At 40.9% G+C, this 25841-nt stretch overlaps 1 protein-coding gene across 3 annotated transcripts in view; it reads left to right on the top strand.

Annotated features, from left to right (window-relative positions):
- The window catches only part of ELMO1 (engulfment and cell motility 1), a 313327-nt gene extending 287692 nt beyond the window's left edge, over positions 1–25635 (top strand). For all 3 annotated transcript variants that reach the window (XM_087767900.1, XM_087767891.1, XM_087767910.1), the window contains 5 exons: positions 2273–2385; positions 10386–10493; positions 14101–14183; positions 19692–19769; positions 24326–25635. In XM_087767900.1, the coding sequence (XP_087624026.1) occupies positions 2273–2385; positions 10386–10493; positions 14101–14183; positions 19692–19769; positions 24326–24526 (583 nt within the window). In that variant the 3' untranslated portion in view covers positions 24527–25635. The remainder of the gene's footprint in view (positions 1–2272; positions 2386–10385; positions 10494–14100; positions 14184–19691; positions 19770–24325) is intronic.
- Positions 25636–25841: the final 206 nt, after the last annotated feature.

Here is a 25841-nt window from a genome sequence, read left to right as displayed (position 1 = left end):
AAATGTATCTGGAGTCATGGTATCTGAAAAATAGCTGAAAACCATACAAGTCAGAGTAACCATGTGTTGGCTTGAGCTGCTGAGGACAGTAAGTGCAGGTGACCATGGCAAGAGATGGGTGGACTTACGGGGTGTCACTAAAGTCCAAAGTCACTGAAGACTTTCTTCGTGGAGTAATGAGTTGTCTCCACAACCTCTGTGTGTTCAAGTATAGGGACTGTAAAACAGAAGACAGTTCTACCTCTCAGCTTCATGGTCGTGAGAGCAAACACATGCACGTGTGTAGAGGGACTCCAGCACATCGGCAAAGAGGTGGAAGGTGTCCTTTCTTTCCTACCTCCCTTCCTCTGATGGAAAGTCTGCCTTAGACAGTGAAGTACTTCAGAGAGGATTACCTGTTTATTTTTGGATTGGTTAAGAATCCTTCTCTTCCTCTGGTTTGTAAAGGGAAGATGGGGCTTTAGAGGACAGAAGAGGGAATACTGTGAGCAAACAGTCAGATGTTAATGTGCTGGGTGAGCCATTCACTTTTGTTTTTTTCAGTAGTGTCTTACAAGTATGATGTTATGATATTTTTAACACCTGCTTAACAATAACTATCCAATTTTGGAATTAAACTACCTAAATATCAAACTGATGTTCATACCAGTCTTGAATGTTTGAAATCAGTGCAGCTGGAGATGTAGTCTGCAGCCTGGACTGCTGAGTAATCCACACTGTGTTTTAACACTGTTCTCCTCAGCCCCTGCTCCCAGCTCTTACCTGAGGAATGGGGAAGCTTATCAGCTCAGTAAAGGCAAGACGTTTATTCAAGCACAAAATTCTTTTAATCACAGTATTTAACCATTGAGCATATTCATATCTTAATTCCCAATGAGAAAACAACAGTGCTTGAAAATTATCCTAAAGGACTAATAATACATTTCCAAAAGGTGGCCTGTTTCTATAGTTACAATGCTTCCTTGATTTTTGACCAGCTGGATTTTCACAGCTTGTAAATATGCAGTGGGTTATGCATCAAGAACTCCAACCATTTTGTTAATACCTGGGGGAAATATGGCATTTTTGTTGACAGGCCTGATCTTTCTAGCAGAGGACTTCCAGTGGTTTTAGTGAGGGTCTGGCAGATCAAAGGTATAGGATCCAAATGAATGTGGAAATCAGCAGAGACTGGGCTCCCTAAGTTTTCAAGACAAGAGACATTTTTGTTGTCTCTATGGGATACCACAGCTTTGCTTCCTTTTGATGACGATTGCTGGAACATACTGCCAGACAGAATGATTTTTGGTATTACCTAATTTCCACAGCAATGGAAAATTATGGTTCTGACACACTTCTTATTTTATAAATCCTCTACACATTCAGTTATTTTTTAATCTTACGAGGCTTGCTGTCGAGTTGATGTTTAAACCTGTCTTTTATGTATTCTTAATGAATCTTAATGAATTCAGACATCTGTGAATCCATGTGATGGTATATGAAATAAAACTTTAAATATTATGTGCATACGTTTTCTGCCTAGTTCTTGACATGTTGAACTCTTATCAAAGTACGATGTAGAAAATGGAATTTCTGAAGGACATATAATATTATTTCTAAATGCACTGTGTGTTTCTGCACTCCTGGGCAAAGGTAAAGTTTGATCCTTGAGCAATCCCTAGTCATGGGTTAGTCTTGCACAAAATTCTGATGATAATTAATAAAATTCTGATAATAATGAATTAATTGAATGACATGGAATTAAGAACAAGCATATAGCGCTGGTCATTATTTTAGCTCATTGGCACTGCTCACTGTTTTTTATCGTTGTTTCAAAACGTGTTTTAGCCTGCTTGTGTTGTCCTAAATAATAGTGCTAGTAAAGTATACCAGCAGAAGATTGTGCAACAAAAGGTGACAGACCCTCAAATGAGCTTCACAGTGCTCTTAGGATGAAAGAGCATTATTTGCCGCAGAAAATCCTTGTTGATGCATTATAGCAAGCGTTATTTTTAGATGAGTAACGTAAGAAAGAAATAAGTGACTTGCTTGAGTCATACACTGATATCGTAGCAGGGAGATGTCTACAACAGAGATAACCTGACTCCCATTCTTTGTTATACAAAAATGTTTTTTTTTTTTTTCTGGAGCAGACTAGATTCTGACCTGAGCCTGCCTGTGACTGTTGTCCCCTTCAAACTCCTTGCAGAAACATCTTGTGAGACTCTGTCTCAGAGGAAAGAGGATGGTATTTGATTGAATTTGACAAGTGCCTACTTTCTTTCTTCCCAAGGGAACTAAAGGAGAAGATTCAGCCCGAGATCTTAGAACTGATCAAGCAGCAACGTCTCAATCGACTTGTGGAGGGCACCTGCTTTAGGAAACTCAACAGTCGGCGTCGGCAAGGTACAGCTCAGACTGCCTAGTCAGGCTTTTTATTGTCACTTTTGTCTAAAAGTTGAGATGACGAATACTACTTTTACTGGCAAGATCCTTGGTCGTAGTGCTGTCTTGACTGCTTTTACCAGGGGACATCTGAAAGCATCTCCTGGTTACAGTTGTTGTAGGATTTCCTGTGTTTCCCTGGAACTCGTTTTGGCTTCGTCACACAGATCATCTGGAACAAGTCCAGCATTTGACAAAAATCTCAAGCAGCAGTCTTGCACTCTGAACTGAGTATTTTGATTTCTGCCTCGATATCCAGGCTTCTTGTTCATCTCAAAACAAAATCTCTGCCTCTGAAGGAATAGCACATGAAACTTGGTGTAGCCGGAGTTTGAATGTCTCAGGCTTGGACCACCTTTATATATGCAATGAGCTCATTCTGTACCCCTTCCCCTAGTACTGCCTGTCCTTGTTTTTTGTCTTGTATTACCATATACATTAAATATATTATGGTGTTTAAATATGCTTTTAAAAAGCACTTAGGTCAGTAATTTGTGTACCTTCAGATGAATACTTGATTGACATGAGAAGATTATTTTCCCAATCCTATGAGTCATTGCTCAGTGCTAGATTTACAACTCATTTTATACAGTCAAACTCTCTATGGTTCTTTTCCCCTCAGAGAGGCACACTTCTTTCTCCAGACAAAATAATGGGGACATAGTGTAAATTCAGCAGATTATTTAGAAGTTGTATCCAAAAATTTCATTTTAAACCCCTCATTTTGTGAGGATTCAGATCGCCATTTGTTTTCCACTGTAAATACAATACAAATTCAAAAGTTACAAAAGTTAAGAGTAAGTACTGACAAAGATTAATATTTGAGACATTCAGATCAATTGGGGAAAACTGCTTTCTTCACAGAGAGAAGTATCCCTGCAATGCCTTCTTCCTTAGAAACAAGGAGGCAATTTTCCTTAAGGTAGGGAGATTATTTTGGAAAATTTCAAAGCCTTTATGAAAGGGTTGAGTTGCAGAAAAATGTGATGCAGCTTTATACCCTCTCTGTCAAGCCTACAAACACTTATGAAGCACACTGCACAGAGTTTAGGGAAAGAGCATTAATATTCCACTGTGACTTTCTATATGGATTTCATAGAGAGGCATGATATGTGTTTTCCCTTCAGCAGCACATTCACATTTCACAGAGCGAAAGTACCTAAAGTAACGCATAGTTTGGTTTGGCTATCAGTAGTGAGGGTTGTTTATTTTATTCTCTCAGAGCCTTAATCCCAATGACTGAAATTCTAGGGAACGAGTAGGGTTTGTGGCAAATGTTCTTCTTTTGGCAGATCTCCAAGAGGAAGATAGACTGTTTATTTTATCTTAAACTGTTATTAGTTCATGATTTATAGGATCAAAAGCCTTAGCGGTATAAACTGGTTCAACTTATATGAGTGGAGTTGAAGTTAAAAAATAAAATTTAAAAAAAAAATCAACGTAATCTTCTGGTCTGCAGTTGAGAAGGTTGCTCTGTATCATGCCTTGGCGTGAATTGTATAGGCCACCAGATTAATTGCTTTGATGTCATATTTATATAGGGCCAAAAAAAGTTCAGGATTCTTCGGAAGCAAATAAAACACGCAACCGTGCCTCAAAGAATTTAATCTTCTCTGAAATACATCGGGTTTTGTCAAGACACAAGGCCATTTAGAAGGGCATGCTTCCGCATGCCCTTAAGACTTGTGTGTGCTTTATGTGAGACTCCCTGTATTCCCTGAAACAGAAGTGTAAATTATCCCCCTGGGAGGGAGAGAGGGAGAAGACACGACCATTACAGAAGATGATGATGCATGAGGCTACCAGGACTAAAGCCAGTAAGATCTAATGCTGTGCAATCTAATGAAGAAGCAAAGTATCGTTTGTAAACACAAGCATGTTTGGCGTATAAGCCATTCAATTGGGCTCCTTTTTTAGGTGCCTGGCACAGTCCAGATAACAAATAGTGGCAGCTGGCACAAAGCAGAAGTAGCTCTCTTGAAATCAGCCTTTATCCTTCAGGGTCTCCTGTACCCCAGCAAGCTGTAAGACCAGGGCTGTCATGATGTCAAGAACTAGGAGATGAAGGAAAGTGAATGGAGGACCAGACGTTTAGCTAGTCATACTAAACATCGGGACAGTGAAGCTTTCAGACAATTCCTCTGAACATCCTGATAAAAATAGTACAAGTCCCAGATTCCTGAGTGTGCCTTCTGTTAGCCTTACCCCACCTCCCCATCTCCTCTCCCCCAACCCACCTCCACGTGCATGTGCCCTGTGCTACCTGGGGGTTCAGGAGCCCCGTCACCTGCCCGCTGCTCCAACTGAATTCACCTGCCATGAAGCATTACCAAGGCCCTCAAAGGGCTGTGGTCCATCCAGGTTGACATGGAGCTGAAATAGAAATGGGGAGTGCTGTGAGGCATCACGATTTGCCCATTATGTGGCAACCCACTTGTAAGAGTAGTAAGATCAGGTAGGTGTTTTACTTTAGTATGTATACTGCTTCCTTTACCTTTCCTATGATTCATTTTTTCCCTTGAGACAATCCTGGACCAAATGTCACAAATCTACAGATTGTACAAGAAGAACCTCAACATGCCCTACACAGAAGAAGCTGAAAGCATTAAATTGCCCATTTAAAAAATAATTAACAGGCATTATCCCATGATAAAGGCTCCAGAGCAAACTTCTGTTAAGACTGTTGTTTGAACATGTGGTAGGACACACATGGTTAGTCAGAGTAAGTTGAAAAAATTGACTTACAAAAAAATGAGCAGGGAGTTTACAGCCTCTTATGGCCTTTTGAGAAGAGGTGAAACACTTTCATATACACTTGGCATTGAAAAGCCTCCAATCCAACAGGTGATTCATTGGGGGGTGCTGAAGATTAAGCTGTGAGGTATCTGTAGTCAGATCTCTGCCTTTTGTGTTTCAGCACAGGACTGTCATATCAGCAGGATCTCTCTGTAGCTGAAATTCAGAAATATCATTGTTGTCCCAGCAGGATCCTTAGGACTTTCAAAGAATATATGACCTTTCGCTTGCGAGGTTTCGTAGGAGAACTGCAGCACTAACTCCTGTTTTTATTAAGCATTCTTAATCAGCTGGAAATGAAACAGCAAAATCTAGCCTGCCCTTCTGGTCACTGTTCAACAGTAGATCACGAAGCTTTGCAAATCCCCACTTTGTTCCTTGATCGTGGACATCAGCTGACAGATAGACCTCTTCAGCTTTCCCCTTCCTCAGTTAATTCCTAAAAGAAAGGGGAGAAGACTAAAGCAAAAGCCTGCAAAGCACTTTACAGCCTCAAAAGTTATTATTTCCAGTAGAGCTAAGTAGCAGATAAAGGCATTTTATTGAGGATAATAGACACTTCTGATGCTGTCATCCAGTACATTTGTAGTTTATGTTGCTGGGTGCACTCTTGGAAATAAATTCCCCTTTTAGGTTCATAAAGATTATAGAGAAATTGCATGTTATTGAAATGATTTTGCAGCCAAAGATGAGGTTTCTTGAAAGTAATTTTTGGAAGGGAAGGAAAGCCTGGCGATACACACCATTAAATTAAAAACACGAGGCACCGTGGAAGTAATCTGGAAAGAAAAAGCTTAAATTAAAACAAAAAATCAAGTGAAGACAGGTTTTCCATCTCTTGCTAGGATAAGTAACTCACGCGTCTGAACAAGAATGCACACTTTGTCTTTTTTCTGCCAAGCCCTTTTGCTACTGCTACTCCATCCCACCCTCCACAGTCCCATAAAAAAATAGTATTCTGTGAATGAGTGGCTTGCTGAGAGGAACCGGTTAACCAAATATGCCTCCAGCATTGCCACAGGTCAGTTATTCGCCAGTCATTTGCAGGGCTTGCTGGCTTTCATCTAAGCAGTTAAGACCCGTTAGAGTGAAAATGCATCACTACAGTTGTATTAGAGAAAGACAACACAATGAAAGAAAAAGGGTGAGTCCACATACATATATGTAAAATCTACACAAATATGTCTGTTTTCACTGATATATTTAAAAGTGTGTTCCTGTTGCTAAATCCATGAGGAAGATCTTCTTTGAACAAGACTTCTTTAGTAATCTGGAACATATCTTGGGATAAAATGTATACTCTCAGACTTTTGGCCATGCATATCTGAGCTATTTTCTCCCCAGATTCTAACTGTAGAGCACTTCTGTACTAACCACAGCACTTCCTTACCTGGGATAGCGTTGTTAAGGGCATATGAGTCATTGGCCATTAACGCACTTGGAAACACACTATGAGAATGGCCAAGCACTCTGTAGCCCATCAGCAAAATGTTCTGTGCCCTACTATTTGGTCACAGCTTTGAATATTACTCTTCTAGCCAAATGGTAGCTGGTTTTGTTATTTGGGATTTTTTTTAACCTCATCTATAATCTTTAACAATGTGCTGAGATATATTTAACCCACTGGCCTCTCTAGCAATTATCTGAAAATCAGAACAATTTGTTTCAAACCTTTTCAGGTTAAAAACTGGAATGATTAATTCTGTTTCCCAAATAAGAATCTCTAGCACCTTAATTTGATTGCATCAGTGATCAGTGAGCTAAAAGACATAAGAACTCACCGGAAGGCGTAAATGATGTAGTGTCCAAAAATTGCGATGAAATCACAAGCCTGCATCATCTCTAAAGACTCTGTGGTTAGCGACTGCCTTCCCTACAGCTGCTTGCTCTGAGGAGGCATTTTACAGAGGCAGGTGTAATAACACCGGATACAAAATGAGAGTTGTAGCTCATAGAAAGGACTTAGGCTTTGGGGAAAATTCATAAGCCTGCACCTAAAACCAAAACAAACTCCACTCCTTCCTTGAACAGACAGTTACCCCATTCCAGCTGTGTGCATACACATGGATCTGCCAGCTGTGGAGTACAGGGTCTATGGAGAAATGCCTGTCTCCTCTTTAAAGCCTCTTGTTGCCCTTCAACTCCGCCGACTTGGGTTTAAAAGCTCTGGAGAGTTTGGACAGTATTTTTCTTTGTTTTATTAACATCACTTTCTAATCATGGTAGAAAAGAGCTTTTTCTTTTGCCTTTTTTGTTTGTTTATCAGTTTAGAGCTGAAAGTAAATGCTGACCACTTCCCCTCTGTGATTAAGGTTTCTTCACCCTTTTTGTCAGTGGCAGGAATTTCGTATAATTTTTGACTGCAGCATTATTTTATACACTACTTTTCCAATAAAATTGTGTTCAGCACCTGCACTACAGTAAAACAGCATGCATCCCGTTTAAAACTGTTCCCCTTCGAGGCACTGAGATCTCAAATAAGTGGGATATTGTCTGATAAACTATTTGTAACATCATGTACAGCTGGAAAAAAAAACACCCCAGCTGGTAAGGCTGAGGTGGTTGTAGAAGCAAGGGTTATTTCCCATCACTGACCTGCTGATCGCCCTCCTCAGCCTGGCCGGTGCAGTCGTTCAGTGGCTGTAGCCTAGGGAATCTCGTTAGTTCCATTTGTAGGTTTCATTTAAGGGTTTTCCTCTTGACAGCAAAGCTGTGGTGCAGTGGCGGTATTAGTGAGCCCACAGGAGAATCGCGTTGGACATGCTTCAAGCTACAGTCTATGGCTATTAGTTCTTTAATTAACCTTGGGTTATGGGGAATTGCTGTAAAAGCTCCACAAGCCTTCAGAGCTAGGGTTTCTTCCTATAAAACCCACCCCTTCCTAAAAACGAAGTAAAGACATTTTCACTGAGGGGTTTTTCCCTCTTTTATTATTGGAGCAGGAGATTGAAACAGGAACAAGGTACTGTAACTGTGAGGAGGTTAAAGAGACCTTTTTCAAACCCTCACTAACAACACCAGCCCCATTTGTGCTAAACTGAAAGGAATTATTCTTTTTTTTTTTTTTTTTTTCTCAGTTACATCATCTTCTTGGCCAGGTTATTGAGAAAGTAGTGAAACCATGTTGGCTTTTATTAGGAAAACATGATTGTTGTAATCTTGGAGACAGAAAGGTATATTCCTTTGTACAGTCTCATAAGCAATGGGGCTGCAGTTAAAGCTAGACATGAGAGCCTCCTGCTACAGTTAGTAGGGGCATTTCTTTAGGTAAGCAAGGGGCATAATGGTCTACAGTCAGACTCAACGGGGTGTATTTTTTAAGTATCAGATTTTGAAATGGTCCTGGTAGAGTTTCCTGTAAAAGGTACGAATCTAGAAAAGTTTAACACGCATCCTTCTGAGACACACGGACTGCCCAACGAGTTGATTGTGTGTGTGCTCTTCGGATGAGAGTCTACTGAATGAGGTCTCCTGCTTGCTCTAGTTTCAAATCCCTACAAAAGCTTTGCAAGTGGGGTTTTCCTCTTGACCCCGTACTGTGCAACATCCTATGTACTGCTTACAGTCTAGGGATGCTTGTATTTCAGGAGCTATTTTTGTGTGCATCACAAAATCATAATCTCAGGCTCTCTACTGTAAATCTTTCGGTGTTTTACATGCCTGTGAGTTGATAACCAGAATCTCTTGTCTTGTCGTTTTGAGCCTTTGCCAGTGGTTTTGTAAGGTCTTTTGAAACCTTTCTGTAGAAGGGGCTACACAGTCAGTAAGTGGTTTGAAGTGTGTGGGTTTTTTCCCCCAACGTTTTTACCTACCATGACAAAGAAATTTAAACGGGCGTGTGGAAGCCCACTTATGCCGTTCAAAGCTGAATTGCCTTTCTCTGTGTTTTATTGCATTGCATTTTCAATGGCTGGCCAAGGGACTGGAGAGTGTCCTTTAGAAAGAAGTTGGGTCCATGAAACCAATATTTTACTAAAAGAGCCAAGCAGTCCTTCCTTTGCTAACACCCTGAGCGAGCTCACATATGCTGACTCTGGTGGTTGTACAGCTCCTCTGACATTTTATCCAAACTCTGGCTCCATTTGCTCCCGGTCATTGCAGCACCGTGGGGCTGTGTCAATGCTAACATTTCCCCTAAATTGTCCCTTAGGCTGCTGCTTGGCACAGCATCAGCGCTGCCAGCAATGAGAAGTACAGAGGCAGAGAAGCCCTCTGCCCTCTCCACTGGCATTTTAACATCTACCCTTGCTCTGAGCATTTGGAGATTTATAGCTTGGATGTAACAAGATTGTATTTTTGACAGCTTAACATTATGTGATCTATTCATTAAATAGAAAGTGCTGTGACAAGGAAGAGTAACCTCATTCTTGCCATTTCAGAAAGGGAATTGGCAAGCACCACCCTTGCACCCCTGCAGCATGGTGGCCTGGCTCTGCAAAGCTGATGTTCTCTGCGGGAGCAGATTTTAACAAATATTGCTAAGGTGGAATTATACCCTGCAAAGCAGGAGGTGGCAGGAGATGTAAATATACATCTCCTAGGAAGGGCTAAAATGCAAACTGGAGTGGGACTGCATGGTTGCATGTATGCAGGACAAGGGAGTTAACGTCTGCTTTTTAAATCTTTGCATGTTTGTTATGTCCAGTCCCTCCATAAATATGGGAGTGTTCTCCCATGTCTATAAAAAGACATGAGTCATAATTTTCATAAAGTATGGGATATTTCAAATGTATCAGTTTTTGGGTGTCCCACACAAGACAGCTGGCAGGGCTTAATTTTCGCATAGTGGGTGCTAAAAATGAAGCTTTTATGGGTACATTAAAGTTAGCCACTCAAAGCAGTGGTTACTTAGCTAGTCTTCTGGCTATAAGGGTATGTAATATCATGTAAAACTAAGTCACTTGTTTCTTGCTAGTATTTATTTTTCAAGCCAGTGACTGAATCAATGCAAAAATGGTATATTAGTGCCAGCTTCACTTAATCAAGTAAAATTACTGAGCAAAGTCCCTGTCCTACTTTCCATATACCCCACACATTCCTTCTTCTGAAAGAAAAAAAGACAGTCCTTCCCTGTAGTGCCTCGTTTCAGTAAGCTTTCTCCTACGCTGTTGATAATGCTCATGAAGATATTTGAGTGACCTTGTTTAATCCATTTATTTTAACAGACAAATTTTGGTATTGTCGACTTTCACCTAATCACAAGGTCTTGCACTACGGAGACTTGGAAGAAAGTCCCCAGGGAGAAGTCCCCCATGATTCCTTGCAAGATAAATGTAAGTTGTGCACAAGGATTGTGCTACTTTTGCTTCTTTTATGCTAATTCCTCTTTATAACTTGTAGTAGGTTTCTCTTAACACAGGACATGAGCAACAGCTGTTTTTACAGAGGTAGAGAGCAGAGGACATTGCCTCCTGCATTCAAACACTGCTCTCCTGGTTTTGGGAAATGTATATGAGGACTGAGCTCAGCTTTCCAATGAGTTTATAATCTCATTCAACTTGAAAATGTCACGCCTTTCATGGGGAGGAACACAGTTTATTTTCATTGCTCATCTAACTGCAGATGTCAAATAAAAATACTTGGGCGTCTTCAGAAGAACTTCCTGTCCACGGAGAGAGATGTTTCTTCTGTGGCAAACAGTCTATTGACTGAAGGAGAAATCCGTGGCAGGCAGAGATCTTTTTTATTATTGTGGAGAATGGACATAAAGATGACACATTGCTGTGAACAGTATTGAGAGGACCTTGTAGTTACTGTGTGCCCAACTGGGACAGGACATGCCTTTGTGACAGCTCCTACCAGAGCATTTATCGGGATATTTTTTATGGACAAAAGTAATTCTGGAGCCCTTCAGAAAATCATACTCTCATGAAAATTTCTTCTTAGTCCTTCAACAGGAGTTGTAGATGTTTAACCTGCAATCCTGGGAAATATTTTTGCGATGACTGAGATAATTACCAGTGTAGCTCTGTCACCAGAAAGTGACTCCAAGAAATCAAGCATTGAATAAGGAATCATTTCTTTTTGTTCTTTTCTGAACCTCTATTAGTAATAAATGCCATTGTTGGCATTATTAAATTAAACACGTTTGTACAAGTATTCCAGTTGGTAGCTCCACTTCTTTCATGGAATTGCAGAAAGACTTATTTTTCAGATCCTGGAAATTTCTCCAGCCTGAAAATCGAGGGAGGAGAAAACTATTGATTTAAACTTTCCTGTATATTAGTAAAACAAAGAATTGTTTCTCTTTTCTTCTCCCCCAACCTATCTCCAGGCAGCACCTTTTAAAATTTCTAAGTGCTCCCAGACACAGTCTGGGAGGCAAAAAGGAAGAGCCTGTCTGATGCTGGGGCCCTGGTAGTTCACAGTCACGTTCTCTTGTTTTCATTGCTTTGCAGATTGCCTCAAGGATGTTTCACACTCTTACTGCAGTTTTGGCAGAATGTAGGACAGGGGTTCACATTGCTGCATTGGCACTGGAAGAGGCTGGTTTTTTGGATGAGGCTTAGAGAAATACCCCTTGAATGTTAACAGCAGCGTCAGAATGACAGAAGAAGAAAGAAGGTCACACTGGAACTGCAGGCACAGTCATGAGACCAGCAGTTCCCAGATTTGTTTGCTTTGAGCACACTTCCACACTTAAACCCCTGGCCCTGACTGCAAGCTTCATTTTGCATTTGCATTTTCCGTAGGCTCTTGAGCCTACTTGGGAATGTCAGGATGCCATGGGCACAGAAGGCTCCTACTTCAGGAACCACGGGGCCAGACCCACATGTTCCCAGCGTGTGCCTGCCGGCAGAGCAGATACTGATGCAGTTTGAGAAAGATATGCTTATTTCACCAATATCTTAGGTTTTCAGGCAATGAAGGATATGAGTGCCACCCACGTTAGAGTTTAATTAAACAGAGTTGAGAATATTGCAAGATACAAGATTATTGTGGCACTATTGTTTGAAACGTGTCAGGCCAAACTGGCTTGGGAATTTTACAGAATATTTTCCAGAAATATTATGGTGTTCTTTGTATAGACTTATACTGAATTTTGAACTCTTAAGGTCTGAATGTGATGACCAGATTGTCAGCATTTGGGAGCAGGTGAACAGATGAAACAGAATAGGTGGGTAAGAAAATGGAGGACCAAGAGAAGCAGCATAGGTCATTTTGTGTACTCCTTGCCAAGCTTGAATAACTAGTGTGTCTCGCAAAAAATAAATGTGGGTTTTTTTAACCTTTTCACTTCTGTGAATGTTACCCGTCTCTTCAGGCTAGCAGAGTTAACAAGCTGTGGAGACCCCCAGCTGGGACAGAAAACAGCTGCCCTCTTTCTCAGGGCTTTATCTGTTGTGAGTACATCACATCTCTGCTCACACCCTCCAGCATCTTGTAGTCAACTTCCGATACCATCTGAAGTCTTTGATTCTATGTTTCCAAAGCAAGGAAGAGGCCAAGTTCCAGATAAATAAAGATCAGGATGTCACATCAGTCTGGGACCTACCATAGTAACTGTATTCCAGATCACAGAGATTGAGTGTATGAAACCTGGAGAAAAGCCTGCATAGTTGAGAGATCTAACTCGAGAAAACCCTTCCTTATGAAATCAGAGAAATTTTTTTTCTGAGCATCTTCAGCAAATGGCAGGAACTCTTTCTTCTTAAGAAGACCTTTATACCATAGTTGCAGTCCAGTGTCTCCTTTACTTCCCAGTTTGTCCTAGCTTGCTCTCTCCTCTCAAAAATAATATCTCTTCTGGAAGTCAGCAGGGCCACAGCATGAAATGCTGAGACTAAAGGCAGAAGAGGTTGAGTAGTGAAGAGCCAAATAAGTTCCATTTCTTTTAGTTTTCCATGCAAAGAAAGTCCTTTAAAAATGTCTATTATACCCCACGCTATCCATTTGACCATAGTGCTGAGGTAATCTGTAATAAAATACATAGTGTTGCTGTACCCAGTAGAAGAGAAAATGCATTTCTCCTCTCCAGTATTTCCATTAGAGTTTGTAAAGAACTGGGCAGTAACAGACTTCCATATTATTATGCTGTTCTATATATATGATGCTTTTCCACAGCCACAAGGATAATGGATTATTTATAGATTGTAGAAACTGTCACTCACTGACCATATTGTATTGTGGAGCATATAGATTCTCCATAACATAATTACCATTGGAAAATTGACTTCCACTTGAAACTCGGAGAAATTTATGTTTTAGTGACCTCACTCTGTGAGTGAGTCTGAGTGGCAGCAGCTTCCAATACTTTTTCCTTACCTTTTTTTTTTTAATGATTTCTGATCATTTCACATTTTAAAGCAATTGGAATGGGTCACTAGAAGCCTTAGTAGTCCTTATTCCTGTTAATACCAGAAAGTGACTAAACTGCTGATGGGAGTGAAATAGAAAACTATTTGACAAATTCGTACAGGCAGAAGGACAACAGCATTGAGTGAGGTAGGATCCAACTCGCCCAGCATCCTCTCTCCAGCAGAGACTTTACCTGGATGCCTAGGAAAGAGCAACAACCAGTGAGGCATATTACCTTAGTAAGGCAGAAAACAGTATACGTTTTCTAGATACACAAGTACACATAAAAACTGCCCAGAGGCAGGTACATATCTATATGAAACACTCTTACCCAAAGTAGTCTCAACAGGCAAGAAAAAGCATACTCAGATTTTTATCCAGATGCCTGAAATTTTGTCAAGACTCACTGGTTCCTCTTTTAGTTGTTTTCTTCCCATTTTCTTTGTTACTACAGGCTGGAAACGGCAAAGGAGGTCGCAATTTTAACGCATTAGTCTTGCCTCTTTTTAGACTCTGTAGCTTTTACACACCTTGGTTATAACTCATTTTCTGGTTTTTTGCTTTTGTTTCTTTTTAATGCAGTGCCAGTGGCAGATATAAAAGCTGTTGTGACTGGGAAAGACTGCCCTCACATGAAGGAGAAAGGAGCTCTTAAACAAAACAAGGTATGGTTCTCAAATTGTTACGAACACACACCCTGCAGAATACAAAGCTTGTCAATTGACCTTCCCTGAAGTAATACAAGTATTTTTCATTCCAGCCTGCCACCTTTCTGTGTGTGCACACGCACTTTGTTTTCACCTCAGACCATTTCAGTTAAATTATTAGGACAGTCTACACTCCTTTACTCAGATTTCATGGCAGATGTGCATTGTGATATGCCCAGAGCACATTAGGATAGTCTTTAGTAGTGGTGTCTTCTACCTCTAAAGGAAAGCAGTTTTGACTGCTGCTACAGAGCAGAGCAGCAATGATTGTTGGTACCTACTCCTGTATTGTCTCTGATAAATAACTAGTTTGTTCCAGCTTATTCTCTGATGATCCCACATTTAGTGAACACTGGCACATGCCAAATTTGCAACTAATACCCAGCTGATGGTAACTTCAGGTCCGGTCAGGTAGAAAAACAACTGCCACCAAAAGGATGTAAGGTAAATGCTAGGCAATTAATGAGGTGTATAAAGATGTGTTCAGCAGTGCATTTGGGAAAAAATGTGTAGGAGACAATGGTCAGCTTAAATTAGATTTATGCTGCCTTTTAGAGTTTCAGATCAAGAGCTGTGAACTGACAGTAGGACTCAAATAGTACAGTGCCAGAATCTTGCAGAGTTTTTGTTAGTAAGAACTGCCACTACAGCAAGAACAAATTGAGTTACTACCAAAGTATGACGTCTTTGGTAGTGATGGTCTTCATGCCGTATTGTATGAGATATGTTCACAAGTTTTCCATCAGGTCATGCTCTCTGATCTTATGAGAAGGACTGAGACTCTAACGATGTTCTAGAACCACACCCTGAGGTCTGGGAACCAGATGAGAGGATTTGAATCAGAATTTCTAGTTACCTGAAACTGAGAAATTTTGGGTCCAACTAGAAAGATATTTTGATGGACAAAATAGTAAAGTTAAAAGTTCCTGCTTCAGCATTTTAAAAATATAATGCATGCGTTTAGTCTTCTGATAAATACTGGAAAAAAAAGTTCTGATAGGAACCACAGAAAATGAAAAGGCACTGTCAAAACTACATCACACAACTGTTGCAGCTTCATAGCTGCAACTTTTCTTTCCTTAACTATATGCAGATACACAGAGCATCTCGAGTATTCTTTGCATGTGTTTCTCATACACGAGTTGCTCTAAGTCTGTCAGGGTACCGCCATCTCCTTTCAGCATTGGCCTTACATGGTTGGAAATGAAAAAGTCAAGCCAACCCAGGAAAAAAATCCCAGGAGTGTTTTTCCTTGTTGATTTTCTGAATCAGGGCAGTAACACACGCACACAATAGACTGCATACAACTCCTACCTCATGTTACAGCTGAACCATCAACAGCATGTGGCTGGGGCATTTATATGATGCATATAAAGTATTTTTAGTGCTTCCTTGTCTTAGCACTCATATGTCCACACCAAAAGGAAAGATGAGAAGAAGGAAAGCAGTGGGTGGCAGTGATAGAAATGTGTCATTTTTATGGAGCAGTAATGTCTAGATAGTATTTAATGCTAAATAGCACTGCTGCAGATGAGTTTGTCCCCAGCTGTCAGCATCGCCCCATTTCCTCAGGTAAAATTGCTTTGGACTGGCATAAAACTGCTGGGTGAGAATGTGAAGATCCGGAGTTGATAGGTAGCATGGCTGCATCCATAGCTGGAGCATTCCATTTGTGATCCGGGCAATAATAATTATGATGTTTTCACTATTTCTGGTGTGGTGGGGGATTTTTGGAGTTTTGGTGGGTTTTTTCCTTCCTTGATTCCTTGTTTTTTCCCCTGAGAATCACAGAATTTGTGAAATTAGTTGTCATCGCAATCGAACTGTCATGTGCAATATTGCAACTACTTAACTGACATCATAGGAATAACACATCATTGTTTGTGGAGTACCAGGTTAATGTGGACAATGAAATGAAAATTAAAAAAAAAAAAAAAGCCAGACACAGAATGCAATTCGACTGAGTTTGATCTATGAAACCTTTCACTTCCTGAAATTTCACAATCGGTGATATATTTTTTAAGAGGCCTTTTCGTCCTCTGCTTTCTTTGTACATATGTGACGGCTACCTTAATGTTTATTCATTGGCAGAAAAGAAAATTGAATGGCAGAATGCCACTGCTATGAACATAGCTGGAATTGGCAGAATGTCCATAACAAAGGCTTCAGCATCTCTTCATTTGCCAGCACGTGGCCGTTATTCTTCCAGCGGGACCATTTAGAAATAAATAAGAGTTAAACTGAATTGGAATTTGCATGCGTATGAAGGTGGAACGACTTGAGAGGACCAGACCTGAATCCATTGTTGTTCATCTTGCTTGTGTTTTTAAATTAGGTTTAATTTTAAAGCCCTCATTTCTGACTCTCAAGTAGTATTAATGCATCTCAAGGAAATGAAATATATTCGATTTTGCAGCCTTCAAAACAAACCATGAGAGAAGAATTTGGAATAAACATCACCATGTATTTCTAAGTGTTCTTCTGTCACCCTTTATTTACTGATGTGGCCGGCTTCGGGCTTGGTGCGGTTTTAGTCAGCAGAAACGGTTCTGCTCACTTTCCTCTTCTGCAGCTTCTCTTCTCTTTTATTTTGTGTTTGTTGAACAAGTTCCCTGCCGCTGCAGGTACAGATAGTTCTCTGGGGGGGATCTTCTGGCTCTGGCAAGCAAACTTAACATGGCTGTCATCTCAACCTGCAGCAAAGATTTGGTTGTTTTGAGGCTGTTGATGACAGAGTAGGCAGAGAGTAGTGAGGTCATTCCAGCTGCACTCAGCCGTAGGCACCTAAAATGCCTCCTCACCAAAAATAGCTTGTCTCTGGCCCACATGAGGGGCCGGCAGAGATTGCAGGAGAGAGAAGCTCTGGGCGTGGGAGAGCAAGCTTCCCCTCATACCACCTGCAACAGCTTTCCCTGCAGAGTTGAAACCACAGAGTGGGAAGTGTCCAGCCAGCAGGTGCAGAGTCTCTTGTTCCCTGTTTTCAGTGAAGCTCAAAAGAGAGGCACATTGTGGGTCCCAATAGTGTTACCTTTGACAAGCATCTAGCGAAGGGCAGAGGTCTGAAATGTGCAAGGGTGGAGAGTCAGGAGTGTCAAGGGAGTGAGCTCAGCGGATTGAGGTGAGAGAGGAGGAGAGTAAGACAAAGAGGGAAGGGAGGAGGTTGGAAGGAATGGGAGAGAAGAAAGACCAGAGTGCCAGAGAAACTGGTGGAAAAAGCTGGAGTGGAAAATGACTTTGAGAAAGGTTGAGAAATAGGACAGAAAAGGGAGGAGAAAGCCACAGATTGCTGACAGACACTGGCCAGTTTTCCTTTAGGAATTGCCAATTCCTCAAAATCGCCTGTCATTGATGGGGATGTAACAAAACCAGGTGGGGGTGGCTGACAAGTCAGCCAGCTCAACCACTGAGACCACCATCAGTGTGGAGGGCCAGCTGGCAACTCCAGCTCCTTAGGCTTCCATTTTCCTTGACAGTTTGCTGTGCGTGAGGTGACAGAGACGCTGGCACCTGGAAGCTGTAATTCCTGAGCCTTTAATCTCCGGAGCAGCCAGCAAAGAAGCTGAACTGGAGCCAGGGCTGCCAGACTCCCACTTTCCCCCATAAAGGGAAGCTTGGTGCCCTAAATGTAGCCCTTTCTCATTCTCTGCCTGACTGGGAATGACCAAACCCACGTCTCCCTGAGATATTCCTCTTTCAGGCAGGGTTTTTCTCTCCTTTTCCTTTCTTTGAGATGAACAAAAATTTCAATCCCTTGGAATTTCCCAAAGGACAAATATACAGGGGCCAGGTCTGTGGGATTGTTGTTGACCTTCATGAAATTCAGGAACATCACAGTAAAGCAGTACAAGCCTTTTTTTCAGTGATACATTTTATTTTCACAACCTCAGTTGCATGACTTGGCATGTTCTGTCAGTAATTTATAACACTCTGTGAGAAGATAATGCCATGTTTGTGTGGGCAGAGGTAAATTTGTTTCTGTAATGAGGGACATCACTCTTAATAAGGTGTGGCTGAGAGACATGCCTAAAACACAAAAAGGCTATGTGAGCCATTTGTTTGCTGAGTGCACCAGCACTACTTGTATCTGCAGCTTCCATGGGGATTTAACACAGACTTGTCTCCTGTGGCCTGGCAATACAGCAAGTTGAACCTAATAACGAAACTGAAGGAAACCAAAAGCGTTTCCCATGAGAAGCCTGATCTCTGATTATCCAAGATTATCCCTAAGGATCGCAAGTTTTATGAATCGGACTCTGCTCTTAATCACACAAGTTCAAAAGCGAAATAACCCTTAATGAAATCCAAAGGCCTGTGTCTGTTTCAGACCAGGAGATCAGGGGTAGAAATCTAGAGCAATGTATATGCTGCAGTCCCTGCAGTCAATTCTTTAAAACGTAGCGTAGCAAATTTAAGAAGCCATGCTCGTGTCGCTGCTGGCAGTGTAGGGACTGTCGTCAGCTGAGAGTCAGCAAAGGTGATCAGTATTATGGGGCTCAGGAAGCCAAGAGGCAAAAAGAATAGGACGTATGTTACAGATCAAAGTAGTTACGAGTCAGCACTCTCCTCTGTAGCCGGGTCTTTTTTCCACAGAGTTATTATATCCATATCAGCAAGCTTACAGGTTGTAAAATCCTTTTAACAGCGCTTGTAGTGATGTGTGCAGTAACCATGATAACACAACATCTTTACATACTGACACTGCTAGCCAGTGGAATTTCATTATTTATTCAAATTGGATAGGTTTCCCCATAGGAACCCGGGTCCAGGTGACTTAGGGAAGGTCAGTGCTTAATGAATTCACTTTGGCACCTTTGAAATTCCAGCTTCAATGCCGAAGGGAAAAAGATTATCGTTTTTTCCTTTCCCGAGATTCATTTGGGTCTTTATGACTAAGTAACCTAGATAGTTCAGTTTGACTGAGACTGCTGATTCTTGTTCAGGTAGAGACAAAATGACAGAAATCTCTTGAGAATTAATAATTTAATAGATTTCCAGCAGTGAAAAGAACATAAGTATATACCAGGAGATTAACTGTCCTGGCAAGATTTTTGACACAAGTAATCAAACCTTGCAGAACTTTGCAAGTTTTATCTATACAAATTGAAGAAACCGTGGGTCTTCATTAAGAGTTTGTTGCAAGTGTACTGTTATGGATTATATTGATTTTAGTCCTCGCCATTGCCTAGCTCGAATCTAAACTCAAATGCTAAAGTAATCCATGACCAAGTGAGCTACAGTCCACACTGAGGGGGTTGAGTTTGTTTTGACTGAAGCATCTGTGTTGGGATTCTTGCTGTGCCAGTCTGTTGCAATGGTCTGGTACTGCTGCAGCTTTGGCCAGGCAGGAGAGCGCCATAACCTATTTTTCCACTTGGTTCGCGCAATAAGTGGTAGGAAAGAAAGGCAGACCCAAATGTATAAATGCCCCTCTCATGCAGCATTAATATATGTTTCTTTGTATTCCAGGAGGTGCTAGAGCTTGCTTTCTCTATATTGTATGACTCGAGTGGCCAGCTGAATTTCATTGCTCCAGACAAGCATGAGGTAAGTCAAGTTCAGAGTACAGAACTTTGGAGCCCTCTAAGTTGCTTTATGGCAGCAGCCAGCTTTATAAGAACATAAGAATGGTCATCCTGGCACGGAGTGCAGGTCCATCTAAACCTGTGTCATGTCTCACAACAAACTGAAAACAGAGGGATTAGTATGTGAGCAAGACCTTCTGCAATTTTCATGCATATCCTGAGCCACAGAAGGACCGTGTTTTATATTTGTACATCATAGAGCACACAGGGGTCCAAGTTCAAGATCAGTATTTCTAAGCCCTACTGAAATATGAACCATAAGCAAGAGAAAGAAGAGAGGTTGGGCAGACCTCACAGTTTCCAGAGACCTTGCTCACCATTTCCTGGTGTAGTAAAGATTTCTCCTGGTCTGGTCTACCCTGGAGGATTTTTGCTGCATGTTCATTTTAGTGAACTTTAGTTCAACACCGAAGATTTGTACAGCCAAGCTCTTAAATAATCAGTGCCGTCCTCAGCTCGTCTTGATGATGCCAATATAATCAGGGGAGGTTATACCATTGTTGGGTCTCAATTTCAGCCAAAGACTTGTGTTCTCCAGAATAGCATATCCACTTATTTGTAGTTTCACATTGCTTAAGACCATTCATGACAGGTGATCATAGAAGGTCCTCTCTATTGCATCTTCACAGGGGGTTGTTTTGCAATAGGTCTCACTTGTATGAAGACAGTGTAAGTATCAATAGCCAAAGCAGAATGACAGCCTCCTCCCTGCATCCTTGTCTTACTTGAAAACACAAGGAAATAGACAACATCACTGCCTTTTGGAAGGTGATGGAACTAATTTACCTAATTATGCGGAAGCATTGGATGTCCTTCTCTCAAAGAATTTCCAAGTAAAGATTTAGCAGAATGCACTACAGTAAAAAATAAAGAAGGAATAAAGTTTTTCCTTCTTATTTCTAAAGCAACAAGAGTTGGTGTTCCATTTGCACACTTACTTTGTGGTATCACATTTGCTCTCGGTTCAGGACACTGTGTTAAGATGATGAAACACAGAAGATTGCATTAAGCTGCGTTATACCTGTAGTGTTAGTAAAGTGCATGAAATTGCATTACAAGTGAAGTGTATTTAGTTACACAGTTTCAACATTTGCAATTCTGTATTAAAACCTTCAAATAAACGTTCATTTTAGGAGACGAAATTAAGTTATGCCAATTTGGGTTTTCCTGGGGATTAATATTTGAGTGTCATTTTCAAGTATGTTCACTCCAGAAGAAATATTTGCTGGTCGGTTTTGGTCTAAGAAAGCAGCGATAGGATCCCAGGCATAATGTGCCATTAGAGCTGTAGTTGTAAGCAACGCATGAATGTCTTCATCCTCTGAACTGAACATATGCTAGATGCTTTCTGATATAAAGTCTTCAGAAACTGAATTCTAGTCTGTTTCAGCTCATAAGAGCAAATGGTCATGAAAATCGATAGATTTTTCAGCCACTTGTATCTCAAATGTAACCTATGGCTACAAGTGTATTTTAATGGTCTAAATGTTCAAAAACTGCTACTGCACCCCACTGATGGGCAGTAGCATTGTGAGATGCACTTACCCAATTGCTCGTAATTGTGATAACACACCTATTATTTCATTTCTTTTTAATCTTGTCCAGCTTCTTAGAAACAGAATTAATATGTTCCAAAAAACAGCCAGAGGCAGCAGTCTGTGCTGCTACTTGACAGTTCCCAAATGAATGTTTTCAAAAGGGCCTCTCACTTCCTCTGTACTTTCCCATGGCCTACAGAAGAGTGAGTTGTAATTACAGCAAAAAGTGCAAATGTTCAGAGGAAGCACCCACAAGGAAAGGCAAGTAGCATGTTACGAAGCCCATGACTCTTCACCAAAGTAACTAGGGTGCTTGTCAATAGAAGTGCTAGTTTAGCAGTGTTGTCAGCTTGGGAGATTTGGTGGGTGACATCTTCAGATTTAGAAGGCTTTGTGTGAAGCACCAGGAATGATGTTAGTACATGACAAGTTTAGGTCAGTCTTCCAGGTTTTTTTTCAAGCACTTCTAGAGTCCTCATGCTTGTAGAGTGCGGTCTGAATGTGGGAATTGAGTGTGTCCTAAAAACAAAAATTGAACAAGGATCATAGGATGATTCAGGTTGTAAGTGACCTTGTCCCCAGTCTGACCTCCTGCTCAAAGCAGATCGGCAATGAGCTCAGACCAGGTTGCTCGGGGCTCCATCCAGATGGATGAAGCCTGCACAACCTTTCTGGTTGTCTGGTCCCACTGTCTTGATTCCCAAGGTATTTCTTTAATAAAATCTCATTACTGAACCAATATCATTGAGATTTGGACCTCATTCTTACACACTTAAGTTTGGCAATACCCTTAGCCATCTGTTGGAGCTTACTGCTAGCCAGAGGATTCAGCACTGTAAGATCACTCCATTGTATTTCTTTTCATTTAAATACTAATAGCTGGTTTCAACTACATAGCAAAAAGGTGGATTAATCTTATCCTTGATTTTTGACAGAGAAACTGATGAGGGAGGCTATAATTAGGTTTCATTGGAGTTTTATGAAAATGAATCTGCAGTAAATTAATTTTTCAGTGGCTCTTAGTCTGTTTTGCATATTAAAAAGAAAAAAGCTTCTGAATGAATGCCTCTGTTTTTCTCTCTGCTCAAAATGTACAGGAGTTTAATTAGATGCACGTGCCAATATGGAGATTAGAGAGGAAGCCCCTTTTCCAGGCCATTGCACTCATCTGAATTGTGGCCAGAATTCGGTTTCTGTGGGCCCTGAATGAGTTATATCTGGAAGCAGAGAGAAATGCAGTTGTACTTTCTGGCTCGCTGGGATTCCTCCCCAGAGAAAGCACTGACCGTACTCACTGAGCAGGCGATGGACGATTTACGTCAGGGACTGCATCTGTTGAATGATGCTCTGCACTTCTGTAACCTAAGCAGAGCCTTTTGCCTCTCTGTTCCTTTCCTCAAAGTGAATTCTGGGAAAACTTTCCCAAAGAAAGCTTTCAAGTCAATCATAAAAAATTGTAGTCTGTTCAAAACTAATTACGTTTACAGGATAGCTTCTTTCTTTTCCTGATGTTCTGTGTACACTCCACAAAAATTGCATGCTTTAGAAGTTTTCAGTGGCACGCTTTGGGAGCCTAGAATAGGCTGGCTAAGTTGTTTCTTTAGTACTTGTTAGCAGGACAGCCTGAACCCTGAAGTCTCTTCTATGTAGCTAATCTCATAATAAAGCTGTGGCTTGGCTTACCAACACCCTGGGTGAAATTCTAGCTCTGCTACTGTTTTGTTACTGACTTAAATGGGTCAGATTTCACTTTAGATGTTGAAGTGTGTTAACCATCCTATTTTAAAAATATGCCCTTTTTCTGGATGAAGACATACCCCAAGAGGGGGTTTTCTCTCTCTCCCTTAAAAATAATCCTCATTTCTGCTGTAGGATGAAGTCAGCCTGGCTATCTTTAAACTTGGCGGTATCATGTAGCAAATGGTCAGCTAAATTTAAAATCTATTTTTTGGCATGAAATCTAGCAGAAGTATTTGTAAGATAAAAATGCAGTTATGGTTGATTTAATTTTCTCCTGCAAACTAGGACACAAGTTCATGATTGAAATCTTTATTTTTAGATGATAGCATTTGAGTACTTCTGTTCATAGTTGAAAAAATGGCTTGTAGTAATAAAGGGAAGGGACTTATTTGATAGAAGCTGACTCTAGATCACCAATCTCCCTTGGGTTTGTTCCATATTTGAAATGGTTATTCAGCCCATGTTTATCTCAAGCTGTCAGCTGTTGGGAAAGATGGCATCTCCTGTTAGGAAAAAGTTAACAATAAGGAAGGAATTTTAGAGGCCAGTTCAGCAGTTGTGACATTTAGAATTACACCAGGTAGCTTGGCATTTAATTTTCATGAAAGATACAGCATTGATTGACTGTAGTTTCCACAATGTTATTTTGTGTAAAATAGTGGTAAAGTAGGCATAGATATGTAAGTGAGAGCCTATCTTTGTGCAGGTCAATTGATACCACTTAATCTATCAGAAAGCAAACCATGTTAAAACTAGATAGTTGATACACAATTTCTTACACAAAGAGTCAAGAAGGATTTGGGTGGGATTCAGTTTACCTAACTTAGCTGTCTTGGCATTAAAAGTTTGGTGTAAGATATTCAGGCTCTTTCTGTAAGTACTGGGGAAAGAGAAAGAGAGGGGGAGAAGGAGATATCTCCAGAGGTTCATTGATCTAAGTTAGGTATTCATCTTTCTCCCATAACTATTGAAGAATATTCAACAAGAAGTTTGGAGGAGATACCTATCAAACAACTAAATGTTGCAATTTCTTCCCATTTTTAGGGAATTGTTTGTCCATTTTCTGAGCTATACAGTGGAACATGCCTTCTTCATGATATGAGCTAATAAAATGAATCAACCTCATTTTAGGTCTCTTCCTAAGTCCATGCGGGAGCAGTAACTGTAGAGGACCAGGACAGACAAGCAGTTTGTGTACAGAAAGTCTATTAATGATAGTTTTTATCTTTTCCCTGTGCAGTATTGTGTATGGACCGATGGGCTGAACGCCCTCCTTGGGAAGGATATGTTGAGTGATCTAACACGGAACGACTTAGACACGCTGCTCAGCATGGAGATAAAGCTACGCCTCCTTGACTTGGAAAACATACAGATCCCAGATGCTCCCCCACCTATCCCAAAGGAGCCCAGCAACTACGACTTTGTTTATGACTGTAACTGAGGCTGCCACTGAAATGTGCTTCAAAACTGGAAATACTATAACTGGAGAGATATTAAAAAAAAAAAAGAAGAGTGTGAGGAAAAAAGAAACCCACTTGTGCACCTTGGATTTTGGCTTTGGGGAGGGGTGTAGAAACACTTGCATTCCTCCCTGTTCCCTGCATCCCTCCCTTCCCCATTCCCATCTTCCCCATTGCTCATCCAAATCCACATTGCTTTAATTAACTTGTAATTGCAGGCCGTTGGCCTTGCTTAAGGCAAAGACTGCCATTAAGAAGCACCCTCCCGAGGACTTTTTTTACATTTTTAATACTGGAATAGACATTCTTAACTAAAGGACAATGTTATCAAACTGCATGCCTGTGAAACCCACTTGGCAGGGCAGAGGCTTTAACTGGAAGGAGGAGGGAGGTAGGGAGCAGAAGCAGCTACTGTAAGCAGAAGATTTCCCTAGACACTCCCAAGAGTCTGCTCACAACTGAATCCAATGCGATGATGAAAGTCGTTAACTGTTTCCCAGTGCTCGCGCCATTCGTCACTGTCATTATTCTTTCCACTGCATCTTGACTCTTGCCACCAGCCTTCACCCAACTGATCGGCTCCCAGAATGGAAAGTCTGCAGGTTTTTGCTGTACCATACGCTGCAATGCTGCAACAGCTTTTAACTTCTTTTCCTCCCAGCTCTTAAATAGCCCCACACTAGCAGATCACTCGCACAAACTGTGTATGAAGCCACTAGTGTGTCCCATCCTTATAGCGTTCCCTAAGCCTCAGTTGCCTCTAAAATTGGCTTGTTGCTATTCGAAGTGATTTTTATTTTCTTGGTCCAAAGTTCAACAGTAATTTCCACAAATTAGTTACAACTGCCAAACATCCAGGTTTACATTGTTGTCATTGCTAGTGTTACAAATTTGCAAGGGATTTTTTTTGTACGGGTTCTAATTTTTTTTATTTTGCCAAATAAATATATTTAATGAAAACTAATTTCATTGTAAGTACTTTTGGGGGACAATATTTTTACTTAATTTCCATTTGGAGCATTTGCCCTGAAGGGAAAAAATAATATTTCCCTTCAACTTCACTGTTGAATAAAAATCCGAGTTGTGATGATTCTTGGAACTTTGTTTTTCTTCTGAAGTTGTCTTTTATTCTTCATGGTTCCTAGCAATTCTGAAGTGTCTGGGACAAAGAGGAGAGGGAAAGGCGAAACCTTTCTTATCTGCGTCTGATTTAATTTACTTATTTGTTCGTTTGTGGTGACAAGGTTGAGAGGCATCCAGAGATCTCCGTTGCCACGGGTGCATGAGCCTTCCTGT

Source organism: Nipponia nippon, unplaced genomic scaffold (genome assembly GCF_047370975.1).
Source record: "Nipponia nippon isolate SJK-2023a ecotype South Korea unplaced genomic scaffold, ASM4737097v1 scaffold_1, whole genome shotgun sequence".
Classification (NCBI taxonomy): Eukaryota; Metazoa; Chordata; class Aves; order Pelecaniformes; family Threskiornithidae; genus Nipponia; species Nipponia nippon.
Note: the sequence above shows the minus strand (reverse complement) of the source record. Positions and strands in the feature narration are given on the sequence as shown.